The sequence below is a fragment of the Triturus cristatus genome, chromosome 3_2 (genome assembly GCF_964204655.1).
Source record: "Triturus cristatus chromosome 3_2, aTriCri1.1, whole genome shotgun sequence".
Taxonomy (NCBI): Eukaryota; Metazoa; Chordata; class Amphibia; order Caudata; family Salamandridae; genus Triturus; species Triturus cristatus.
Window position 1 is genome coordinate 771,564,387 of NC_140584.1, and position 21,661 is coordinate 771,586,047.

Here is a 21,661-nt window from a genome sequence, read left to right on the forward strand (position 1 = left end):
CTCCCTGACCTCCTCTCTTACAGCCCGCAAGATGGGTCAGTAGAAGGAGTTGTCTACTCAGACGCCCTCTCTCCCAACGGAAGGCTGATTGCAGACAAGTTCTGCAACAGTATGCACAGCTCTTTTCCTTAACCCCTGCTCACACTCCCTGTTGTACCCATGATCTGGACACTGAAGACAGCTTGCATGTCAAGACCAAAATCTATTGCCAGTCTCACAAAGTTAAGAAAGCATCAAAGCTGAAGTCAGCAAGATGCTGGAGTTGGGGTCATTGAGCCTTCTGAGAGTCCCTGGGCCAGCCCAGTGGTCCTAGTCCCCAAACCTCATCCACAGGGTGGAAAGAGAGAAATTAGGTTTTGTGAGGCCAACAGAGGCCTCAATGCAGTCACCAAGACAGATGCACACCCCGTTACCAGAGCTGATGCATTGATAGATAAATTAGGGGCTGCCAAGTACCTAAGTACCTTTGACTTAACTGCAGAATACTGGCAGATTGGCATGGCCCCTGGAGCAAAAGAAAAGAAAGCATTCTCCACGCCAGATGAGCACTTCCAGTTCAATGTGATGCCCTTTGGTCTAAAGAATGCCCCTGCCACCTTCTAAAGGTAGATGCATCAAGTCCTTGCTGGGTTGAAAGCTTCAGTGCAGCTTATTGTCATGATATTGCTGTGTTTAACTCTTCCTGGCAGAATCACCTGGTCCACAGACTGATGCCTCTGAGCTAGGGATAGGAGTGGTCCTATTCCAGACCAATGGTGATGGACAAGACCAACCTGTTGCTTTGATAAGCATAAGGCTACGCCCCAGGGAGTAGCGGTGGAGTGACATTGAGAGGGAGGCCTTTGCTGTGGTTTGATCCCTGAAGAGACTGAGACCATACAGGTTTGGTACTCACATCCTAGTTCAAACTGACCACAGTCCTCTCAAATGGCTAATGCAGATGAAAGGTGAAAATCCAAAATGTTTAAAGTGGTCCATCTCCCTACAGGGAATGGACCTCACAGTTGAGCATAGACCTGGGACTGCCCATGCCAATGTAGATGGCCTTGGACTTCTCTGTATTTTCTACTTAGACAATAAAGACTCGATTGGGAAAGGTTAGTCTCATCCTCTTTTGTTTGGGGGTGGTGGCGGGTTGTGTAGGAAAGTGCCTATTTGAGCATGGTTGCCCGCACCTTTTTCTTGACACATGATGCACTTTGACTTGGTGTGCCCTGGGTCCCTGCCAATCAGGTTCCCAGGTCCTGTGTTCTTTACCAAATCTGTAACTTTGGACCTCCAATTGGCACCTCTCTGGCCCCAGGTAAGCCCCTTGTAAAAGGGAGTAAGGGTACAAAGGGCAATGTGACCAGGGGAGGCCTCTATGGGCTGCAGCACCTATGTGACACCTTTAGAGTCCCTGCACCTTAACACCCACACACTGCCATTGCAGAATGTATGCTTTGGTGCAGAGAAAAGTGAAGAGTCAACATGGCACACATCCCTGTGTGCCATGCCTGCAACCCACTGTCTGCGGCCTAGATAAGTCATCCCTCTAGCAGGGTGCAGTAGCCATCAGGTGAGGGTACAGTGGTATGAGCCCTGTACCCATAAAGTGTCCAAGTCCATTCTTAGACATTGTAAGTGTAGCAAATCCATTAACAGTATAGCGTCTGGGAGTTGGTCATTACGAACTCCACAGCTCCATAATGGCTTTACTAAAATCTGGAAAGTTTGGTAGCAAACTTCTCAGCACAATAAACCCACACTGATGCCAGTGCGGGATTTAATGTAAAATGCAATCAGAGGGCGTCTTAGAGATGCCCCCTGAGAAAACAACCAGCCCTGGTTTGGTTCCTGAATGGCTGCCCACCATTTGCCACCACCAGACAGGTTTCTGGACTCCTGGGTAGAGGGCCTCTGCTCTCTGGGTCCAGAAAAAAAGCCTATCCTGGGCAGAGGTGTCATGCCTACTTCCCCAGGATGGGCTGGGTCCACAAAGAGGAAGCTCCAAAGTCCTCCCGCCTTTGTAAGCTGCCCCTGCCTTTTGCTGCCTCCAGTAATTGTCTCCCACCGGTTCTGATCCTCACTTTTGGTGGGAGAATCAGCGGGGAAACCAAGTTAGGAGGAGAGGTGTCAGAAGCAGCTGTCTGGACAACAAACATTTTTGAGTAATCAGTAATTTGCAGAATGGGAGCAGAGCACATGGCCTGCTTCAGGTCATCAAATGCCTTCTAACAGCTAACTGTCCACTGGACTTTCTTAGGCATTCTTTTGGAGGCGAGATCATTAAGGGGAGCCACTATGGACCCATACCCCTAAACAAGCCTCCTGTAGTACCCAGTCAGGTCCAAGAAAGCAACTAAAGACAGCAATATCATCTAGATATGCTGCACTACAGGCTACCAGACCTGTGAGGATTTTGTTCACCAACATCTGAAATGTGGCAGGTACATTCTTCAAGCCAAAAGACATTACGAAACATTGATAATGACCACTAGGGGGTTGAAAATGCTGTTGTTGGCTGCTTAGCATTCTCAGAGAGTCTCATTTGCCAGTAGCCAGAATTCAACCAAGTAGGTGACCTCACCTTTGTTTTCCAAGGATGGTGTGGGGGCCACTCCATTTGTCCTGGAGAGCTGCTGGGGCCACAGGCTCCAACACCCACACTTTCCATTCTGGCTGGTAAACAGTCAGTGCAGCCTTTTGGTCATGCCAAGCTTTCTGAAGCTCCTGGCTGGACTCAAGGTTGTGGCTGGCGTCTTCATATACTCAACCATACGTGAACGCAGGCCAAGGACATAGTCCACAATGTCATGTTTATAAGGTTTGAGAAGCTGCTTCCATTCCTCCTTAACCAAATACAATGGACCCCTAACTGGTTGTCCAAAAGAAGTTCAAATGAGCTGTAGCCCACTCCCTTCTGAGGAACCTCTCTGTAGGAAAAGAGAAGGCAGGGTAGTAAGACATCACATTTTTGCCCCAGCTTTTTGGGAGCCCCATGATCATACCCGTGAGTGTGTTGTTGAACCTTTCAACAAGCCCACTGCATTGTGGATGGTAGGTATGGTAAACTTGTAGTTTACTCCACACTCTTTCCATATGACATTAATGCAACTAGACATGAAGTTGGTACTTCTGTCTCTTAAGACCTCCTTAGGAAACCCCACTCTGGAAAATACTTCAAGAAGGGCCCTTGCCACACAGGAGCTGTAGTGGTCCTAAGGGGAATAGCCTATGGATTCCTAGTAGCATGGTCCACCACCACTAGGATATAACTCTGTCCAGATGCTGTTGAAGGGTTTAAGGGACCAACTATTTCTATCCATACCCTCTCAAAGGGAACCTCTACCACTGGGAGTGTAATTAGGGGGCCTTTGTAGTGTAACTTGACTTACCACTGGCTTGGCAAGTGACAAAGGAGCAAAAACAATCCTTGGTGTCTTCAGACATTTGTGGCCAGTGAAAATGAGGGACAGGCCTGTCCCTAGTCTAGCTTTGCAAAAAGATGCCCAGCAAGGGGAATGTCATGTGCTAGGGATAGAAGAACCCCCCCGAACCTCTGAGGTATTACCGACCTCCTGGTGGCACTAGGCTTGGGGTCTCTACACTCAGAGAACAGAAGCCAATCTTCCCAATAGATCCTATGAGACCCACTGACAGCCCATGTGTCCTCAGCAGCAGCTTGTTGTCTAGCTGTTCAAGAGAGAGGCAGGACTTCATCTCCAAACTCATGTCTGCCCTTGTAAGGGCCCCCTGTCTCCAAGGACTCTGCCTGGTCAGGCCAAAGTTCCTCTCGGGCAGTTCCTTCACAGGGGCTGAGGTCATCTCCCTCAGGCGCCTGGCTCTCACTTGGAGTTTGAGAGGAGGATAATTCCTTACTCTTCCTGCTCCTTCTCTTAGGAGCCAGGTGGTCCATCCTTCCAGGATCCAGTGCTCCCATCGTGCCTAGCAGTTTGGCCTGAGCCCTGGTGACAGCAAATGCATTGAAAGAGATTCCCATCATCTCTGCATGTGTCCTGAACTCCACTTCAGACCATGGTGAAGTTTCTAAATCATTGCCCAACAGACAATCTACAGGTAGGTCTGGAAAAACCACATCTCTTTTAGGGCCAGTTACCCTTCCCCAACTGAGAGTAACAACTGCTAAGTGATCAGACCTGACAATGCTGTTGTTGGTCACTTGGTAAAGTTGACTAAGTATGATTTGTTCAGGGGATACACGTTTCTCTGTCAACATTGTGACACTGGCCTCGTGTCCCTGTAAGCCACAGCTTCTTGGCCATTTATCAAAGGCTATTGTCTGTAAAGTAGCAAGATCCATGCCACTGTCACAGACCAGGACAGACTGAGTGAGTGTTCTGACTAGGCCAGCACCCACTTGAGAATCCAAGGTTAACCCTACTAATCCCTTGGGAGCTGTACTATCACTTGCACTGGTGCTAGTGGTGCTAGTTACCTACTGGCAGTGGTAGTAGCTTCCTTGGTGCTAGCCGTAGGACAATTAGCATCCCTTGGCCTATGGCCTTTTTCCTTACACAGGTAGCACCAAGGTTTCATATCAGAGTTTTTAGACTTTTGGGACTCACCCACAGATGCAGGTTTTTACGGACCTTGTGAAGACTCCTTTCTTTTGTCTTTATCCTTCTCCCCACCCTACTCTTGGGCCTTATAAGAATCTTGCTTCTTCTGGTCACCTCCACCACCATTATTTTTCTGCTTAACCTGGTACTGACCTATTTGTCTGTCTTCTTTCCCAATTTTTGGGGAGAGGTCAGATCAGAGTCCACCAGGTGCAGGTGTTGATTCTTACAATTATTATGGATGTGCTCCTTCATCAACAAATTGTACAATCCTTAATGGTCCCGTACCTTGATTCCATGAAGCCAGCCTTCCAGAGCCATAATAGCATTGTCTAAGAAATCAATCCAGTCTTGAGTGTGTGCCTTCTGTGTGTCCCTAAACTTAACTCTGTACTGTTCAGTAGTGAAACTAAACCCATCTATGAGGGCACTCTTCACGACTGAGTCATTATCAGCATCCTCGTCTCTAACAGTGAGGAGCTTGTCTCTACCTTTGTTAGCCAAAGGAAAGCCACAGGATAGCTGCCCACTGTCATTGAGGGACCTTCTGTACTTTACAGGTCCTATCTAAAGCAGTGATCTATTTATGGCTATCATCCCCCTCCTGGTAAGGAGAGACTATCCTACTCAGGTTCCTAGTATCAAAGGAAGGTTCCCTGACTCTAGGTACACTAGTGCTGCCAACATGGCACTCTAGTCCCAAATTATTCCTAGCCCTCTGGAGTTCCAGAGTCTCCTTATCAAGGGCCAACTGCTCTTGCTTGAGCTTAAGACTCTCTCAAGTTTGATCAGATGTTATTCCCTTTCTAAGGAGTCCTCCCTCTTGCTAGAGATAGAGGTCCCTATGGAATTAACAGAAGTATTGGAATTGACGGAGGGGGTCTAGACCTTCTCTGCATTATCTGCATCCTCCCAGGAGGAACAAAGGTAGACCTACCTCTAGGGACACCATCTGTACCATCAGAACTATTCCCAGGGGATCAGAGTTCACCAGGCTGGAGTCATCAGACTCCTCCTTGGCATGCTCAGATTTAAGGCCACTAGGGGGCAACCCCTCCTGACCCATCTTCTGGAATATCCCCACCCACTTTGTCTTGCCCTTCTGACCTATCAGGATTCTGGAGGTCATATAGCAGAAACAGCTCTGAGAGTTGCTCAGTGGTAGGGTTACTACCGGTCTTTATCTTTCTAGAGGTACACAGGCTCCTCAGTTCCTGGAACCTGAGACCACTGTATCAAGAGGGTTGGGACCCACTGTGTTCCATAACTAAAGACATAGTGTCTAGGTGTAGTTTAGCTACCTACCCTACTGAAAACTAAACTTCTAAAGATTGGAGAAAGGGTTATACCAGGTCTTTAACAACCAGTCTAAAAATTCAGTGGAACTTATCAAAATATTTTTTTAGACATGTGCCTAATGCTAGTGATGGTTTTTCATTTAATCCACACCTAGATTATCTGGTAAAACAGTGCAGGCTTAAATCCCAACTGCTGCACACCAATGTAGGAGGCCAGCTTAGTATATGGTGCACACTTATTTGAAGCACCTTGCATTAATCCAGACAACCCTTATGGGGATTTTATTGGTCTTAGACAACCATAGAAAGCTCATTAAGTGGTAGCTGTTGAGAGCAGCATTCAGGCTTAGTCCAGAAGGAGTGGTAAGCAGCTTGTTTTACCAGTACTAATCATATAGTGTAGGTTAAACTAAAATTAACCGCCCAGTGTAGATATAAAAATAAATATATTTATTATACACACCCACTAACATTTTGGTATATCTCCTACCCGGAGATATAAACACAATACTTCAAATGTAAAACAGGTAAGTAAGCACAAATACACAGTGGTGTCCAGGCGGAGTGGAATGTGTGAAATTAGTGGAATGCGCAAGCCCGGGGACTTGAACCAAATAGGTGGCATCACGGGGCAGGACACTTGATGGCTGTGTAACTAAAGGACTCCCCACACATACCGGAGTCCCCATTGATTCATGTTCTCTCCCAAAGAGGGATGGAGTAAAGAAATTAAAAAAAAGATAAATTGATCTCTTGCTTGTCTTTAAGGAGCAGCTACCTGCCCTTACATTTAAAACAGAATAGGGACTCCCCTTTCTGCCTACAGCCAGGGAGGAGATTGCGTTCTTGCCCAGAAGAAAGTCCAGGACCGTTTTGGCCACACAAGGACTGAAACATGTTGGCACTAGGGTCATAGGGCCATAAAACTCCCAGTGACCCCCATTTTGGATTTTAATAGCCCTGACAGCTCCACGAATAAGGGGATACTGGGATCTGTCTGCAGATTTTTACTCCCCCCGGCCATATCTCACCAAGAGCTCCCTGGAATACGGTTGAGCCAACCCTGACTTTTAGGCGTCGGGGTGACCCGATGATGAAGCATGACACCACTAGGGTGTGTGAGGGTAATATAAACAAAAGGACTTGTTTCCTTCCCCACTCTCTAGTGTGTAACATCTGATTGCTTCAAATAGGATCTTCCCATATCTAACTCACCGGGATTAGGCTTTAGGAACTTGTGAACCTTCTTCACCAGACCGTGGGATACTTAGTGTGGAATAGTGTCTAACATGGGAGGACGTACACCCACAAGAGATTGCCTCTTGGCCCTTACGGCACAGGGGAAGGCCTCTTTCCCAGCTGCCATAGTTTTTTTGTAAGTACCCCGGAACCACACGGAGGTTGTGTGAAGAGTGGAAACTGCAGCGTACTAAATGCAAGTCAATGGCAAAGTCGCGGTTGCAGTTTTCAAGAGGAAGGACCCTTCCCAGTGGACCATGAAGAAACCCCGTGGAAGATGGAAGGTTGGAGAGTCACCCCACCCGTGGATCCCCGAGGTTACCTACAACAGGGAAGCTGGGTGCATAAGTGCGAAGTGACGTAGGAAACCACCGTAGACCACAATGGAGAAATTCAGAACAGCTGCCGCTGGCAAAGAAGGTGAAAGAGTCCGGTGGAATCCAACGATGGATTCTTGAAAAGAAGTACCTTAAAAAAGAGAGGACAGTCTATGTCACTCGGGAGCGACCAGGAGCCACGGAAGACCAATGACCATAGATGATAGAAGATGCAGGAGAGTTGGAGGTGACCTTGTCGTGGCAGCTGTGAGGACCAGGCGATGCTGTGGAAGACCAAGAGCCGTTAACGAACTGTCCCACATCGGAAGTCGGGAACCAGGGGGTCGGTGTCAGCAGGAGCACCAAAAGCCTTGGCTGCAGCAACAGATGTGGCAGATGAAAAAGGTGCAACGTTGGGACCCGCAAGGTCCAAGGGAGTCACCAAGTGCAGGAGAGTCAGAACAGGCCGTGAGCAAGCAGGGGAGCCCACTGAAGCCCAACTAGACCCTCAAGAGGACCCACAGGCCGAAGGCACAGGAGTCGCAAAAGGACCTCGAGCAGCTCAATCAAGATGCAGGCCCACAGTGCAGAGGATGCGGTGAAGACGAAGATCTGGGCAGGAAGAGATGCTGGCAGCTGGAGCTTCTCGTAGCCCGAAGATCTTTGGAGGACAGAATCAACAAGCCTTGGAAACGACAAGTCGACACAGTGCACAGGGGTGCTGTTCCAGCAGTTCAGATGAGGGATATGGGCCTCAAACTTGCTGAGAAGACAGTGCAGGCCTCGAGGAAGTTGCAAAACCACCACCTGGGTTGCTGAACCTTGCGAAGTCTGTGGGACGTCAGGAACAGCAGACCGGTCAGCTTAGTTGCGGTGACTGCAGATGCAGGGGAGTGACTCCTTCACTCCAATGAACATTCCTTCGGGTGTCTTTGATGCTCACAGGCCTAGAGAAGAGCCTGGATGAAGCACAGGCACAGATGACACAAAAGACTGGCAGGATGACGAGACCAGGAGCAGCAGAAGACTTCCTTAATGCAGTCTTGGTTCCCAGGCAAGGTCAAAAGGACCCAGATGGTAGAAGTAGAAGTGGTTTCGGATCTGAATCTTGTCCCACAACAAATCTGAAAAACCACACACAGGTAAGCCCTTAAGTACCCTAAGGAAAAGGTTGGGATGATTCAGGGATTGTCCTTTGCTCAGTTTCACGCCAGAGCAAAAGCCAACAGCTCCCTGAACTGGCCTAAACTGGAGTATGTAAGGAGGGCACCAAATGTGCCCTTCAAAGCAGTCTGGTGGCACTGGCAAGCACCCCCACCCCAGCCCAATACAATAAGTCCTGTCTGTGAGGTGGTTACACTTCCCTGAGACAGGACACCTATTGTTCTATCTTTCCCTGCTCGAGCTCAGCAAAGCAGCAGAAGGGCAGAATCAAGTCTGTGGACGGCAGCAACACGAGCTTGCTGTTAGACCCTGAAAGGCTGATACCAGGATTACAGGGGGGCTCCCTAGGGAAGCCCCCAGTAAATGGGATCCTACATCCAGCACTATAATCGGTTTTGGGGTAGGATTGCAACATGTTTGCTACCAAACATGACTGGTTTCGGTGCAGCCAATATATAGTCATTATATAGACTTGATGTCCACTATATGTATTAAATGGCTGACCACAGAGCCTGGAGAATCGACTTTCGGAGTTGTAGCGGGTGTCCTGCTACTGCAAGGCACCCTCACACTTATAACCTAGCACCCTGCCTTCAGGATTGAAAGGCCTGCCTTAGGGGTGACTGATATGCTTTAAGTGCAGTGACCTTGGATAAAAGGAAACTTATATAACTCTTGTAAGTGGTGCTAGCACCAAGTCACACAGGCTGCGATGGCAGGCCTGTAGTCACAGTTTGAGTGGTCTCTCATCGGTGCCATAATACATGCTGCAGCCCAAGGGAGACCCCCTGTGTACCTATGCCCTGGGTACCTTAGTACCATATACTAGGGACTTAGAAGGGTACACCTATAACTAAATAGGTCATAGTCAAATTTAGGGAGAGAGCAGTGACTGGGATCCTGATTAGCAGGATCCCAGTTAGACTAGTAAGAAAACAGCATAACACCATCAGAAAGTAGGGGTAATCATTAAATCAGATCCTTCTTTCCTACAAAGGGTAGTAAAGCTTTCAATGCCAGTCAGATTGCACGGAACTCCAGTAGGTTGATGTGGAGTCTGAATTCCACCAGAGGCCTCTGATCTCCACCTCTCCTAGAAAGAAGCCCCATCACAGGAGTGACATCTGTTTCTACTGTCAGATCTGGTTGGAAAGGGGTCTACCACTGACCCAAACGCGGTCCCTCTGAGATCTGAACTACAGCCTGAGGCGAAGTTGCCTTCAACAGCCAGTCATTGAGATATTTGAAGATTAGCATCCTTGATCTCCTCCGCAGATGAGCTGCAACCACTTCAATCACCCTGGGAACACCTGAGGGGCCCTGGTAATGCCACAGGGGAGCACAGTGAAGTTAAAGTGCTCGTGACCTACTGGAATCCACAAGTAATATCTGAGGGCAGTCAGGACAAGAACCTGAAAGTATTCACCCTGCAAGTCCAACGCTACCATCCAGTCTCCCAAGTCCGGGGCAGACCGGACTTACTTTTTTTTTTTTTTAACTTCTTCAGCTTGAGAAAGAAATTGAGAGGGTGCAGGCCAAGGATAGGACGAAGGCCTCTGTTTTTCTTGGGTACCAGAATGTAGCAGCAATAGCAACTACAACCTGCTTCTGGCACCAGCACCCTCTACGGCTCCCTTGGCCAAGAGAGCCATCACTTTCTGGTGGAGAAGGGATGGGTGGTCCTCCGTTATCCTGTAATAAAAAAGTGGCATGGAAGGAGGGTAAATCTTGAAAGGGAGGGCATAGCCCCTTTGGACGATCTGCAGAGCCCATCGGTCTGATGTCATAGACAGTGGGGTAGGTGATGGCAGATCCTGCCTCCCACTGGGTGCTAATGGGGGTAGGAGGGCAGAATAGAAGGGTTTGGAAGCTAAGGCTGCCGGGGGAGTGATGGACTGGCACGACCTCTAGGTGCCTGACCCACGGGTGTGTAGGCACCACGAACTCTGCAACGCTGAGGCTGGGAAGTTTGCAGGTATAGACGCGGTTGGAAACCCCTTCCGTGGCTGCAGAAGGCAAATTGGGGGTGATAAGTGGCCATGGAAAGGCCTAAGGACCTGGTCGTAGCCCTGCTGTCCTTAAAGCGCTCCATCAGTTAATCTGCCTGGTCTCCGAACAGAAGGTATAAAAGGGCATATCCATAAGCTAAGTTTGGACTTCCCCGGAGAAGACAGTTGTCCTTAACCAGGCGTGGCATCATAAGACCACCGTTGACAAAATCCCTCTGCCCAGTGTGTCGAATGCATTCAGTCCACATCTGATGGTGAATTTAGCCGCATCCCTCCCATCGTCAATAGCCTGGGTGAGTATGGCCCGGGCATCCTCTGGAACCTTTGGCAGAACATGCCCAACTGTATCCCACAGAGCAAGGGAATAGTGGGCCAAAAGGCATGCAGTGTTCATGGATCGCAATGCCAGGCTGGTGGAAGAAAACCTCATCTTTCCCATATTGGGAATACACCAGGATTTATGTGGGAGCTGGAGACTTGGACTACCAAGCTCTCCAGAGAAGGATGTTCTGTGAGGAATTTAGGATCCCTTGGAGCAGGGAGGTGGTAATGGGATATTGTCCTGTTCACAGGAGCTCCTGTGTTGGGCTTGGACCAGGTCCCAAGTAGAAGAGCTTCATTAAACTGGAGAAGCAGTTCTGAACTCCCAGTTGAAGCACTTCAGTCAAAATGTTCATCTGGACCGCTATTGAGGGCATGCTAAGGTCCAAGACCTTGGCCACCCTCCTCACCACCATTGCGTATGAAGCTTTCTTCTCCATAGCCACGGTAGGTGAAGAAAGCATGCAGTATCTGGAGAGGTATAAAGTTCGCTGGCATCCGCCAAATCCTCACACCAGTCCATATTTGTGTCATAAGGCTGGTACTCTTCAGGGCCCTGAGACCTCCTCCCATACCTCCCAGAGTCCTACCCCATAAGAATAGGGCTCAAGCTCTGGATCTGGAAGGCATAGCTCCAGTCAGTGTCAGACGATTCCACTCTGGCTCCATGTCGGGATCAGAATAGGAACAGAGAAAGCGTCAGGAGGGTCGGCATCTGGATCGGCGGCATCTGGATCGGCACCGGGGAAGGTTGAGGTGGCATGACTGGTGCCAGTCTGGATCCATCTGTGGATACAAGGAGCCCGTATGGTGCCAAAACCACCGATGTGGGCCCCTCCTGGACCCACGAGGCATGAAGGCACGCCAGAGGGAACAGACTGCCCAAATCTGAGGTGCATAGCCTCATAAAATTCTTTTATTTGGGCAGGTGTTGCTATGGCTCCCAGAAACTCAGGGAGGCCCGGAGACAGCCCAGGTGCTGGCTCTAATGAGAAGCCATGCCCTGAATGTCAGAGCTCCTTTGTCTCGGCCGACGGATGAGGTGAAGTCAAAGAATACTTCGACTTGTGGTCGGACTTACATGAAAGGCCCGACGACTTCAAGTGCGACGAGGATCTCGGATTCTGCTACTGCTCCCAGGACCTTCCTCTCGACCGGGATCTGGACTGGCACAGCGTCGTATGTTGAGCCGACAGGAACATGAGAGATGGCAATCAGAGCAGTCCTTTGGATCGTGGTCACATTTGAGGGATCACAGGCATACAAGAAGAGGGTGTGTCTAGGAAGTAAGATCTTCTATGGTTACCCCCACTTTTTGCCTGGTGTTATGCTGTTTCTGACTAGTCTGACTGGGATCCTGCTAATCAGGACGCCAGTCTCTGTGCTTTCTCCCTTAAATTGGTAATGGTGAGTACTTGGGTACATCCCAGATTGGCTATTGGTGTACCCTTATAAGTCCCTAGTATATGGTACTGAGGTACTCAGGGCATAGGCATGCCAGGGGTCTCCCATGGACTGCAGCATGTATTATGCCACCCATGAGAAACCACTCAAACTGTGACTACAGGCCTGCAATTGCAGCCTGTGTAAGCTGGTGCTTGCACCACTTATGACCGATGTAAGTTTCCTATATCTGAGGTCACCGCACTTAAAACCTATAAGTCACCCCTAAGGCAGGCCTTTCAATCCCAAAGGCAGGGTGCTCGGTTTCAAGTGCTCGGGAGCCTCTGCATGAGCAGAATACCCCTACAACATTTGGAGTCCATTCTCCCGGGTTGTAGGTGCATCAGCCATTACGATAGATTGAGTGGCCATGCGTCAATACGCAATGACCATCTATAAACTGGCTCTAACAAACACTGTCATGTTTGGAATCAAACATGTTGGAATCATACCCCCACAACATGCACTGTAAAGTTTCTGAGGGAGGCCCTCAGTGCTCCTGGTACCAGTCTTCCAGAACCAGACAGCAAGCTAGGGCTGCTGCCGACCAGAGACCTATTTCTGCCCTCCTGCTGCTGAGCCAAGCTCGAGCAGGCGAATGCAGAATAACAGATATCCTGTCACAGGGATATGTGACCACCTCCCTGACAGTGTTTAGTCTTTTGGGGCAGGGTGGGGGCACTTGCCAGCACCCCTAAGACTTCTTGAATACTCCAGTTCAAACCAGTTCAGAGAGTTGTTGGCTTCGGCTCTGGCGCAAAACTGGACAAAGGACATGGGCGTATCCTCCCCACTGACCGACCCCTCCCCTGTGAGGGAACCCTGAATTATCCCAACCCTTTCTTTAGGATACTTAAGGTCCTACCTGTGGGTGGGTCCAAAGATTTGTCGTGGGATTTGACTCAGATCGAACTCCGCGTCCTCTTCAACTGTCTGAACATTCTGACCGAGTGGTGCAGACCGAATCAGACTGACCGCATTGGGCTTCATCTTTGGAACCGAGACTGCAACCAGGAAGACACTGTCTGCTCCGGATCTCTTCGTTCTGCAAGCCTGCTGCACTGTCAATGTCTGTGCCCCATAAAGGCCCCTTCCAGGTCTTGTGAAAATTCAAAGACCCCCTGAAGGAATCTCCCTTGGAGTGAAGAAGTCACTCTCCTGCATCCGCAGGCACCACAACACAAGCAGACAGATTGCTGATCCTGGTCTCCCACCAGGTCGGTAACACAGGTGACGGTTCTACAACTTCCTGGAGGCCTGCACTGGCCTCAGACCGAGTCTGAGACCAGGATCCCTTGTCGACACCGCCGGAACCAAGTCCCTGTTTACCGCGTCGGCTGGCCGTTGCTCTTGTTTCCACAGATCTTAAGGCTCCGGTGAGGGTCTTCTTTGATTCCAGTAGGTTCCCCTGCTTACCTGAGGCCTACCCTGACTTACATGAATGTGGTGAGTCTCTTGGACCTTGCTAGCCTCGAGACCGTGCCTTTTCATCTTCTGCCACATGTTGTCGGTGCTAAGGCCTGTTGGTGCTCCTGCCGGACACCGACCCCTGTTTATTGACATCTGACGTGGGACAGCTCGTCCACCGTTCCTGGTCGTCCTCAGTGTCACCTGGTCCACGTATCTGCAGAAACAAGGGCACCGTCAACTTCCCTGCAACAGCCAACATTGGTGGGCACTCCTGAGTGCCTTAGACTCTGTCCCTTCTGCTTGCAGGTTCTACTCTTCTTGTATCCAGGCTTGGAGTCCACCAGACACTTTCACCTTCTTTGCCAGCGGCATCTTTCTGAAGTACTCCATTGAGCTCAACAGCGGTGCCGATGCCACTTCGCATCTATGTACCCGGCTTCCCTGGTGGAGGTATCCTGGTTCCCAGAGTATCCACGGGTGGGGTGGCTCTTCCACAGGGTTTATTCAGGGTCACTAGGAAGGGTCCTTCTTCTTCAACATTGCAACCGCGACTTGAATTGAGCATGCGGTCGTGTCCCCAATCTGCACACAGCCCCGTGGGGTTCCTAGTTACTTACCTCGGGTGGTACCTTGGGTACCCAGCACTTCTACGTCTTCAGGGTATGATCTTGACTCGAGTCGTTGTTCGCATCCCACTATTTTAGTATATGGTATGGTCCCACTCCCCGGTGACCACTGTGTATTTGTGCTACTTACCTGATTTCTTTGCATTGTGTATATTTCCGGTTAGGAGATATGTGTATGTGATAGTGAGTGTCTTATAATAAATACATATTTGTATAGATACATTGTGTGGTTCTTTTTCACTTAATCTATACCAAAAAGATTATGATCTGGTAAAACAAGATGCTTTACAATCCTTCTGGACTAAGCCTGAAGGTTGCTCTCCACAGCTAGCACTTAGAGAGCTTTCTCAGGTTGTCTAATACCATTACAATCACCATAAGGGTTGTGTGCATTAGTGCAGGGTGCTACACTTACGTAAGTGAGCACCATATACTAAGCCAGCCTCCTACATTGAGTCACAGACCTCGATCTGTGACAGGCTCCGCAGGGCTAGAAGCTGGCCTTCTTTGATGACATCCCTGCCACACCAGGTAGTAAACCTCAAAAAGACTTTGACACACCATTAAAAAATAATTCAGCAAAAATTGACTAAGGGGTAGCTTTTCTCTGATCTGCGCTGACTGGCACAGAAAGAAAAGAACGAACATCAACGTGTTAGGGTACTGCCTATTTGGGCAACGCGCACATCACTTTCAGTGCGGATGATGCCAACAACGCAGTGCGTAGCCAAACAACACAACCAACTGGAGCACAGAGGTACAGATCACGAAAAATATTCTAGATCCAGTCTGACACCTGGGGATGATTCGAAGGTAAGGAATCTGCATCTACAAATCTCCATCAGATCTAACAACTAATCACAGAAAATGTTGCGACCATGATGAGGCAGAATACAAACTCAGAGAGCTCTTGCCAGAGGTGCATGACTCTTTGAAGATGTTGAAAATAGGTAGAACATCATACGGCTAGATGGGGTCCTGGAGAGTTCTGAGGGTCCCAGTAAGGACCTGTTTGTGAAACACTGGATGCTGGATACCCTTAAAAATAAGGTGCTGTCTATCTTTTTATTTAGTAGAAATGGCACACCAAGCGCCAGGCCCATTCCTGAAATCCGGTACTCTGCCGAGAACCATTACTGTAAGCAGTTCAAGCCACCATAATAGAGATGTTATCAAGGCAGCAACTGACATACAAGAATGTCATAACTAAGGTAATTCCAGACTTCAACCTCGCAGTGCAACAGCAGTGATTATGTTTCAACAGAGTCAAGAGGGCCCTCTGGGAGCGAGAAATCAAGTACATGTTGCTGTAGCCAACACAATTCAGCATACTGTTCTAAAGGGCAAATCCTGCTTTTATAAAGAAAATTAGTCTACAATGACCAATACATGGATAAGAAAAATGATGGCATGGTGGGGTCAATGCTCACTTATTGATCTATCTGAAAACATAGATGATAAAAAATATTGTTTAACAAGAAATCTAGAATAATCTACATGCCTGTGTCCTTTATTGATCATTAACTGAATTGCAGTAATTAATAACTTCAAGCTTTATCAGAGAATAGTTGCCTCAACACTCACCTTGTCCACCCAAAATTCCTGTTGACTTAACAACCATTTCGAGTTTTTTGTCCCAAGTGAATGTGCGAATATAGTCTGTTAGAAATAACAGGAAACAAAGTTACAATTTGACATCACCAGTAACTTGCATTTTTGCATTAGATTCACAACCTGTCTTTCTCCTCTGGAATAATTCCCATGCAAGCCAAAGTCTTTGTAAACTAACATTCCCGCAATATGCCAGATTAAATCTTTCATTTAATGCTGCAGGCTTAGCACCATCTCTCCCAGCAATACCAAATCATTCCAGGATAGAGCCACAATTTAAAGGTGATTATGGATAGAAATGGTACTTTTCACAACTGACTCGTTTTGTCTTACCATCAATGTCTAAAGATCAGCCATGTTTAGTGAGGTGCCGCTCCCATTATATGTGTTTCCATCCCTCTAACTCTGTGACAGTCTCCAATCTCTCCATACCACCCAGAAGAACAAGTTACTTACCTTCGGTAATGTGCAGCCACAGTGATCTTTACCATTTAAATACTTCCCAGGTGGCAGACTGGATCTGAAAACTTGTTGTAGGAAGCTGACACTCTATATAGTGTACTAAATAGAAGTGCATTGTGCAGAGAGTCCAGTGGGTCCCCAATTAGTTAACAGAGGCTAAAGTAGATAATACTAACGCTCTCTTTTGTGGTACTGTGGGCGTTCAGTTGGGCTTATCAGAGGGTAGTGCCATAATTTGTCGTACTCACAGAGGCAATAAATGAGACGCTTTCAAACACATCTGAGACCAATTAAAAAAAATACCAAGACTTTTTATATATATTTTCTAACCAAGAACTTAGTTTAAAGGTAAGTACTTTTGCAATAATAAAATCAAACAAGAAAAACACAATGCATTCCTATGGAAGTGTAGGAAAGTAGGATCTGCTTTCATGGTTACCCCCACTTTTTGCTGGTGTTATTCTATTTTAGGACTAGTCTGACTGAGATCATGCTAATCAAGACCCCAGACACTACTTTCTCCCTAAATTTGACAGTTTTAAGTACTTTGGTACCTTTCCAATTGGCTACTGGTGTACCCTTCTTAGTCCCTAGTATACAGTATTAAGGTAGCCAGGGGATAGGTACACCAGGGGTCTCCCATAGGCTGCATCATGTATTGTGCCACCCATGAGAGACCACTCAAACTTTGACTACAGGCCTACCTTGGCAGTCAATGTAAGCTGAGGCCAGCACCACTTACGAATGCAATAGGTTTTCTTATATCTGAAGTCACTGCACTTAAAACCTATAAGTCACCACTAAGGTAGGCCTTTCAATCCTGAAGGCAGGGTGCTAGGTTAAAAGTGTGAAGGTGCCCTGCATGAGCAGGACACCCCCCTACATACCCAAGAGTCCATTCTCCAGGCCAGCCATTTTCATAGATATAGTGGCCATGAGTCACTACACGATGGCTAACTATATATTGGCTGTGCTGAACCTGGGCATGTTTGGTATCAAACATGTTGGAATCATACCCCAACACCATAACTGGTGATGGGGTATGATTCCATGCACCAGGGAGCTTCTCTCTGAAGCCCCCAGTGCTCGAGGTAACAGCCTTCCAGGGTTTGCCAGCAAGCTAGTGCTCCTGCCAACCACAGACACGATTCTGCCCCCCTGCTGCTGAGCTAAGCTCGAACAGGGGAAGGTAGAACAATAGGATTCCTGCCACAGGGTGATGTGACCACCTTCCAGACAGGACTTAGACTTGCCAGTACCATCAGACTGCTTTGAAGGGAACATTTGGTGCCCTCCTTGCATACTCCAGTTTGAGCCAGCTCAGGGAGCCCTTGGCTCCCACTCTGGCGCAAAACTGGACAAAGAACATGGAAATATCCTCCCCTCTGTACAACCCCTACTCTGGGAGGGACCCCAAATTCGTTCCAACCCTGTACCTAGGGTAGTTAAGGGCTTACCTTTGGGTGGCTCTTCAGATGCGTCGTGGGATAAGATTCAAAACTGAAACCCCTTCAACTGTCTGGGCACCTTGGACTTCGCTGGACTTAGCCTGGAACAAAGACTGCAGCAAGGAAGTCTCCTGCTGCTCCTGGTCTTCCTCGTCGTCTGTGCCTGTGCTTCATCCAGGTTCCTCTCCAGGCCGGAGGTATCAAAGACACCCGAAGGAATCTCCCTAGGAGTCACTCCCCTGCCTCTGCAGGCACCGCAACTAAGCTGACCGGTCTGCTGCTCCTGACGTCCCACGGACTCAGAAAGACTCAGCAAACCAGGTGGTGGTTCTTTCTGCAACACCCTTGAGGCTTAACCTGTCCTCTAAGCAAGTTTCAGGCCAGTATCCCTAGTCGGAACTGCAGGAATGGAACTCCTGTGCATCAAGTCGATTTGCGGGTGCCAAGGCTTGTTGGCTCTGTACTCCAGAGATCTTTGGGCTACAAGAGTCCAGCATCTCTTCCTGCCAAGATCTTCATCCTCACCGCATCCTCTGCACTGTGGACCTGCATCTTTGGTGAGCTGCTCAGGATCCTCTTGCAACTCCTGTGTTTTCGGCCTGTGGGTCCTCATGAGGATCTTTGGCTTCAGTGGGATCCCCTGCTTGCTCGGGGCCTGCTCTGACTCTCCTGCAATTGGTGAGTCCCTTGGATCTTGCTGGTCTAAACGTTGTACCTTTTTCGTTTGCCACGTCTGTTGCTGCTGCCAAGGCTTGATGGTGCTCCCGCCGGGCACCGACCCCCTGGTTCTCAATGTCTGACGTGGGACAGTTTGTGAATGGCTACTGGTCTTCCACAGCGATGCCAGGTCCTCACGGCTGTAATAACAAGGTCACCATCATCACTCCGGCATCGCCTGACATTGGTGGGCATTGCTCTTCCGTGCCTCCTGGTCATCTCCGAGCAACATAGATTCTGTGCCCACTCTTTAAGAATCCACCCTTGGATTCCACCGGACTCTTGCACAGTCTTCACCAGCGGCACCTTTACAGAAGTCCTCCTTTGTGGTTTACAGCGGTTTCTGACATCGCTTCGCACCTATGTACTCGGCTTCCCTGGTGTAGGTATCCTGGTTCCTGGGTTATAAACGGTTGGGGTCACTCTCCAACCTTCTGTTTTTCACGGGGTTTCTTCAGGGTCCACTGAGAAGGGTCTATCTTCTTGAAAACTGCAACAGCAACTTTCCCATTGACTTGTATTGAGTATGTGGCTTTATTTCCACTCTGTACACAACCTTCATGGGGTTTCTGGGTGCTTACCTCGGAGGGGGGGGGGGGAAAGGTCTGGTAAAACAAGCTGCTTAACACTCCTTCTGGCTGCTCTCCGCAGCTACCACTTAGAGAGCTTTCTATTGTTGTCCAAGACCACTAAATTCACCATAAGGGTTGTCTGGATTAGTGCAAGGTGCTTCACTTAAATAAGTGTGCACCATATACTAAGCCAGGCTCCTACAGGAAGGAAAATTTAAAATTCAATATAAGTAAGTACAGTAGTATCCAGTGGTTCACCTTTGGAGTCCAGAGTGATAACGGTCCAAGTTTTAAAGCACTACCAGAAGTTTGTAGATATCGGCATGGATTCTGCCGGGAGCAGGGTGCTGGTGGGGTTGGTAGCTGTTGCGGTACGGGGGCCACAAGGGGACTTGTGGCCAAGTCCAAAGGCTCCCAAACAGGGGCTGAGGATGTAAGGGCCTTACAAACATGGGAGCACAGTCAGTTTGTTATTACCAAGACTGGGCAGGCTAGGTGCAGAGCAGGTAGATTGGGTGGGACTGATGTGTAAAGGTGCTCCTCGCCGTCAGGGGCAAACAACTTGAAGAGACTATTTCAGGACTGCTGGGCCACTCATGGATTGGGTCTCAGGGGTGCTGACTTACCTTGACGGATGTTTGCTTCCTGGACAGTAGGAGCCCCTACTGGACTCTGACGGTCGGTCTTTGTACAGAGCGTCTGGCACCCTGGGGATTGGTGCTGCACAGCTCAGGTTGGGGTTCTTAGAGGCCACTCAGCAGCAGGATGAGACAGTTCACCTCAATTGTCTAGTCTTAAAGCGGCAGGCAGGGTTTTGCGCCAGTCCACAGCATGCACTCAGTTCTCGAGTTCTGCAGCTCTTCTTTGCCCTTTTCTTCTTTAGGTCCATCAAATTTGATGTTCAGGGTCGAGTGGTGCCACCTAAATACTCAATTTAGGGGCGTTAAGGGGAGTATCGGGTAATAGCCAATGGGCTACTTACCTTTAAGGTGATTACACCCTGTGTATGACCCCTTCCTGTGGAAAATGGGCATAACCCTGAGCCTAATAGGCTAATTCTCTCTAACACAAGATGGAGAATTCTAAAAAGTAGGATCCACATCAGCTACCCCACCTTAGGGGTGGTGCTGGCTAGGTGTGGGCACACCTCCTAATCGAACTAATTTTTCCACTTGTCCTCCTGCCAAAAAGTGAGGACAGGACAGGGGGGTTGGCATCTTCCACTAGCTGGAGAGGCCTGGGTTGCATTTCAAAGGCAGAATGGCGTTTGAGGCTTCTCAACCTGGAAGGCAGTTCCTGCTTGGCCGTCATGTGAACACTTCTGCCGAGAGCAGGTTTGTTCCTTGCCTCTGAGAGCGAAGGTTCGCACCCATGTCTGGTGGTAGCAGGCTGGTGGAGACCAGCCAGTCAACAAACTAGTGGTCGGTGGGTTTTCAGGGGCACCTCTAAGGTGCTACCTGCGTGTATTGATCAATAAATCCAGCACTGGCATCAGTGTATTAAGACAAGGTGCTTGGTACCAAACACCTTGGAGTACAGTGAAGCCATTATTTATCTGGAGAACTCATAATGATGGTTGTCCAGCCCATGTAGTTGTTATGGCTTCCCCATGCACAGGTAATAGCTAAGGGTGAAATTGGATATCACCGGGACATATCCACTCTTGCAGATATGCCCTCAAATGGGTATAGTGCCTTAGGGCTGTAAGATCTGCCGTAGGGGTGACTTACCTATACCACATGTACTGCTGGCAGGCATGGCACACAGGGATGTGTGCCATGTTGACTCCTCGGTATTCTCTGCATCAAGACATGCAAGTTGCAATGGCGGTTTGCATGATCTCGGTGAGGGGTCCATAGAGTGACCCAATACATAATAATAATAATAATAACCATAACTTTATGGTTATGTAAAACCTTTGCAATATAAAATAGCAGCTACAAATAGATATGACTAAGTTTGTGCAAATGAAACCAAATAACACATGAAAAAATTGACGTGTTTTAGGTAGTTGAACACATGCTGCATTACCATTTCATTTGACCACCTATTGGGACGTGCAGATTATTTCTCTATAAAAAATGCACAACGTCGAGTTATTATGTGTTAAATATCACAGTCTTACATCTTTTAAAAGGAATTAAAATATAAATTTGCATGCCTGCAACTTAAATTGGAAATGCAAAGAATAAGTAAAATACGGGTACGGTAGTGCGGCGTGTCAGTTTTAGCACAATGTTACCATGTAGCATGTTACGGCATTTGCTAGTAAATAAAATAAAAAATGGCATATTATTCTTTGAGGGCAGCGTCTGGTTCAGTAAAATACAAAGGACAACTATAAGAGGAAATCTAGTACTTCCATTAAAGTACAAAGGCTTGGTAAAGTGCAAGTGCAATAAAGCAGCAGCGTTGTTTAGCACTCTGATCAGTTATAAATAAAGCAGTAAGTTGGTCCTAAG

At 48.3% G+C, this 21,661-nt stretch overlaps 1 protein-coding gene across 3 annotated transcripts in view; it reads right to left on the bottom strand.

Moving 5' to 3' along the window:
- Positions 1 to 21,661, bottom strand: part of PIKFYVE (phosphoinositide kinase, FYVE-type zinc finger containing) — a 2,037,960-nt gene that overhangs the window by 14,459 nt on the left and 2,001,840 nt on the right. For all 3 annotated transcript variants that reach the window (XM_085648834.1, XM_085648836.1, XM_085648835.1), the window contains one exon: positions 15,974 to 16,048. In XM_085648834.1, coding sequence (XP_085504960.1) covers positions 15,974 to 16,048 — 75 coding nt within the window. The remainder of the gene's footprint in view (positions 1 to 15,973; positions 16,049 to 21,661) is intronic.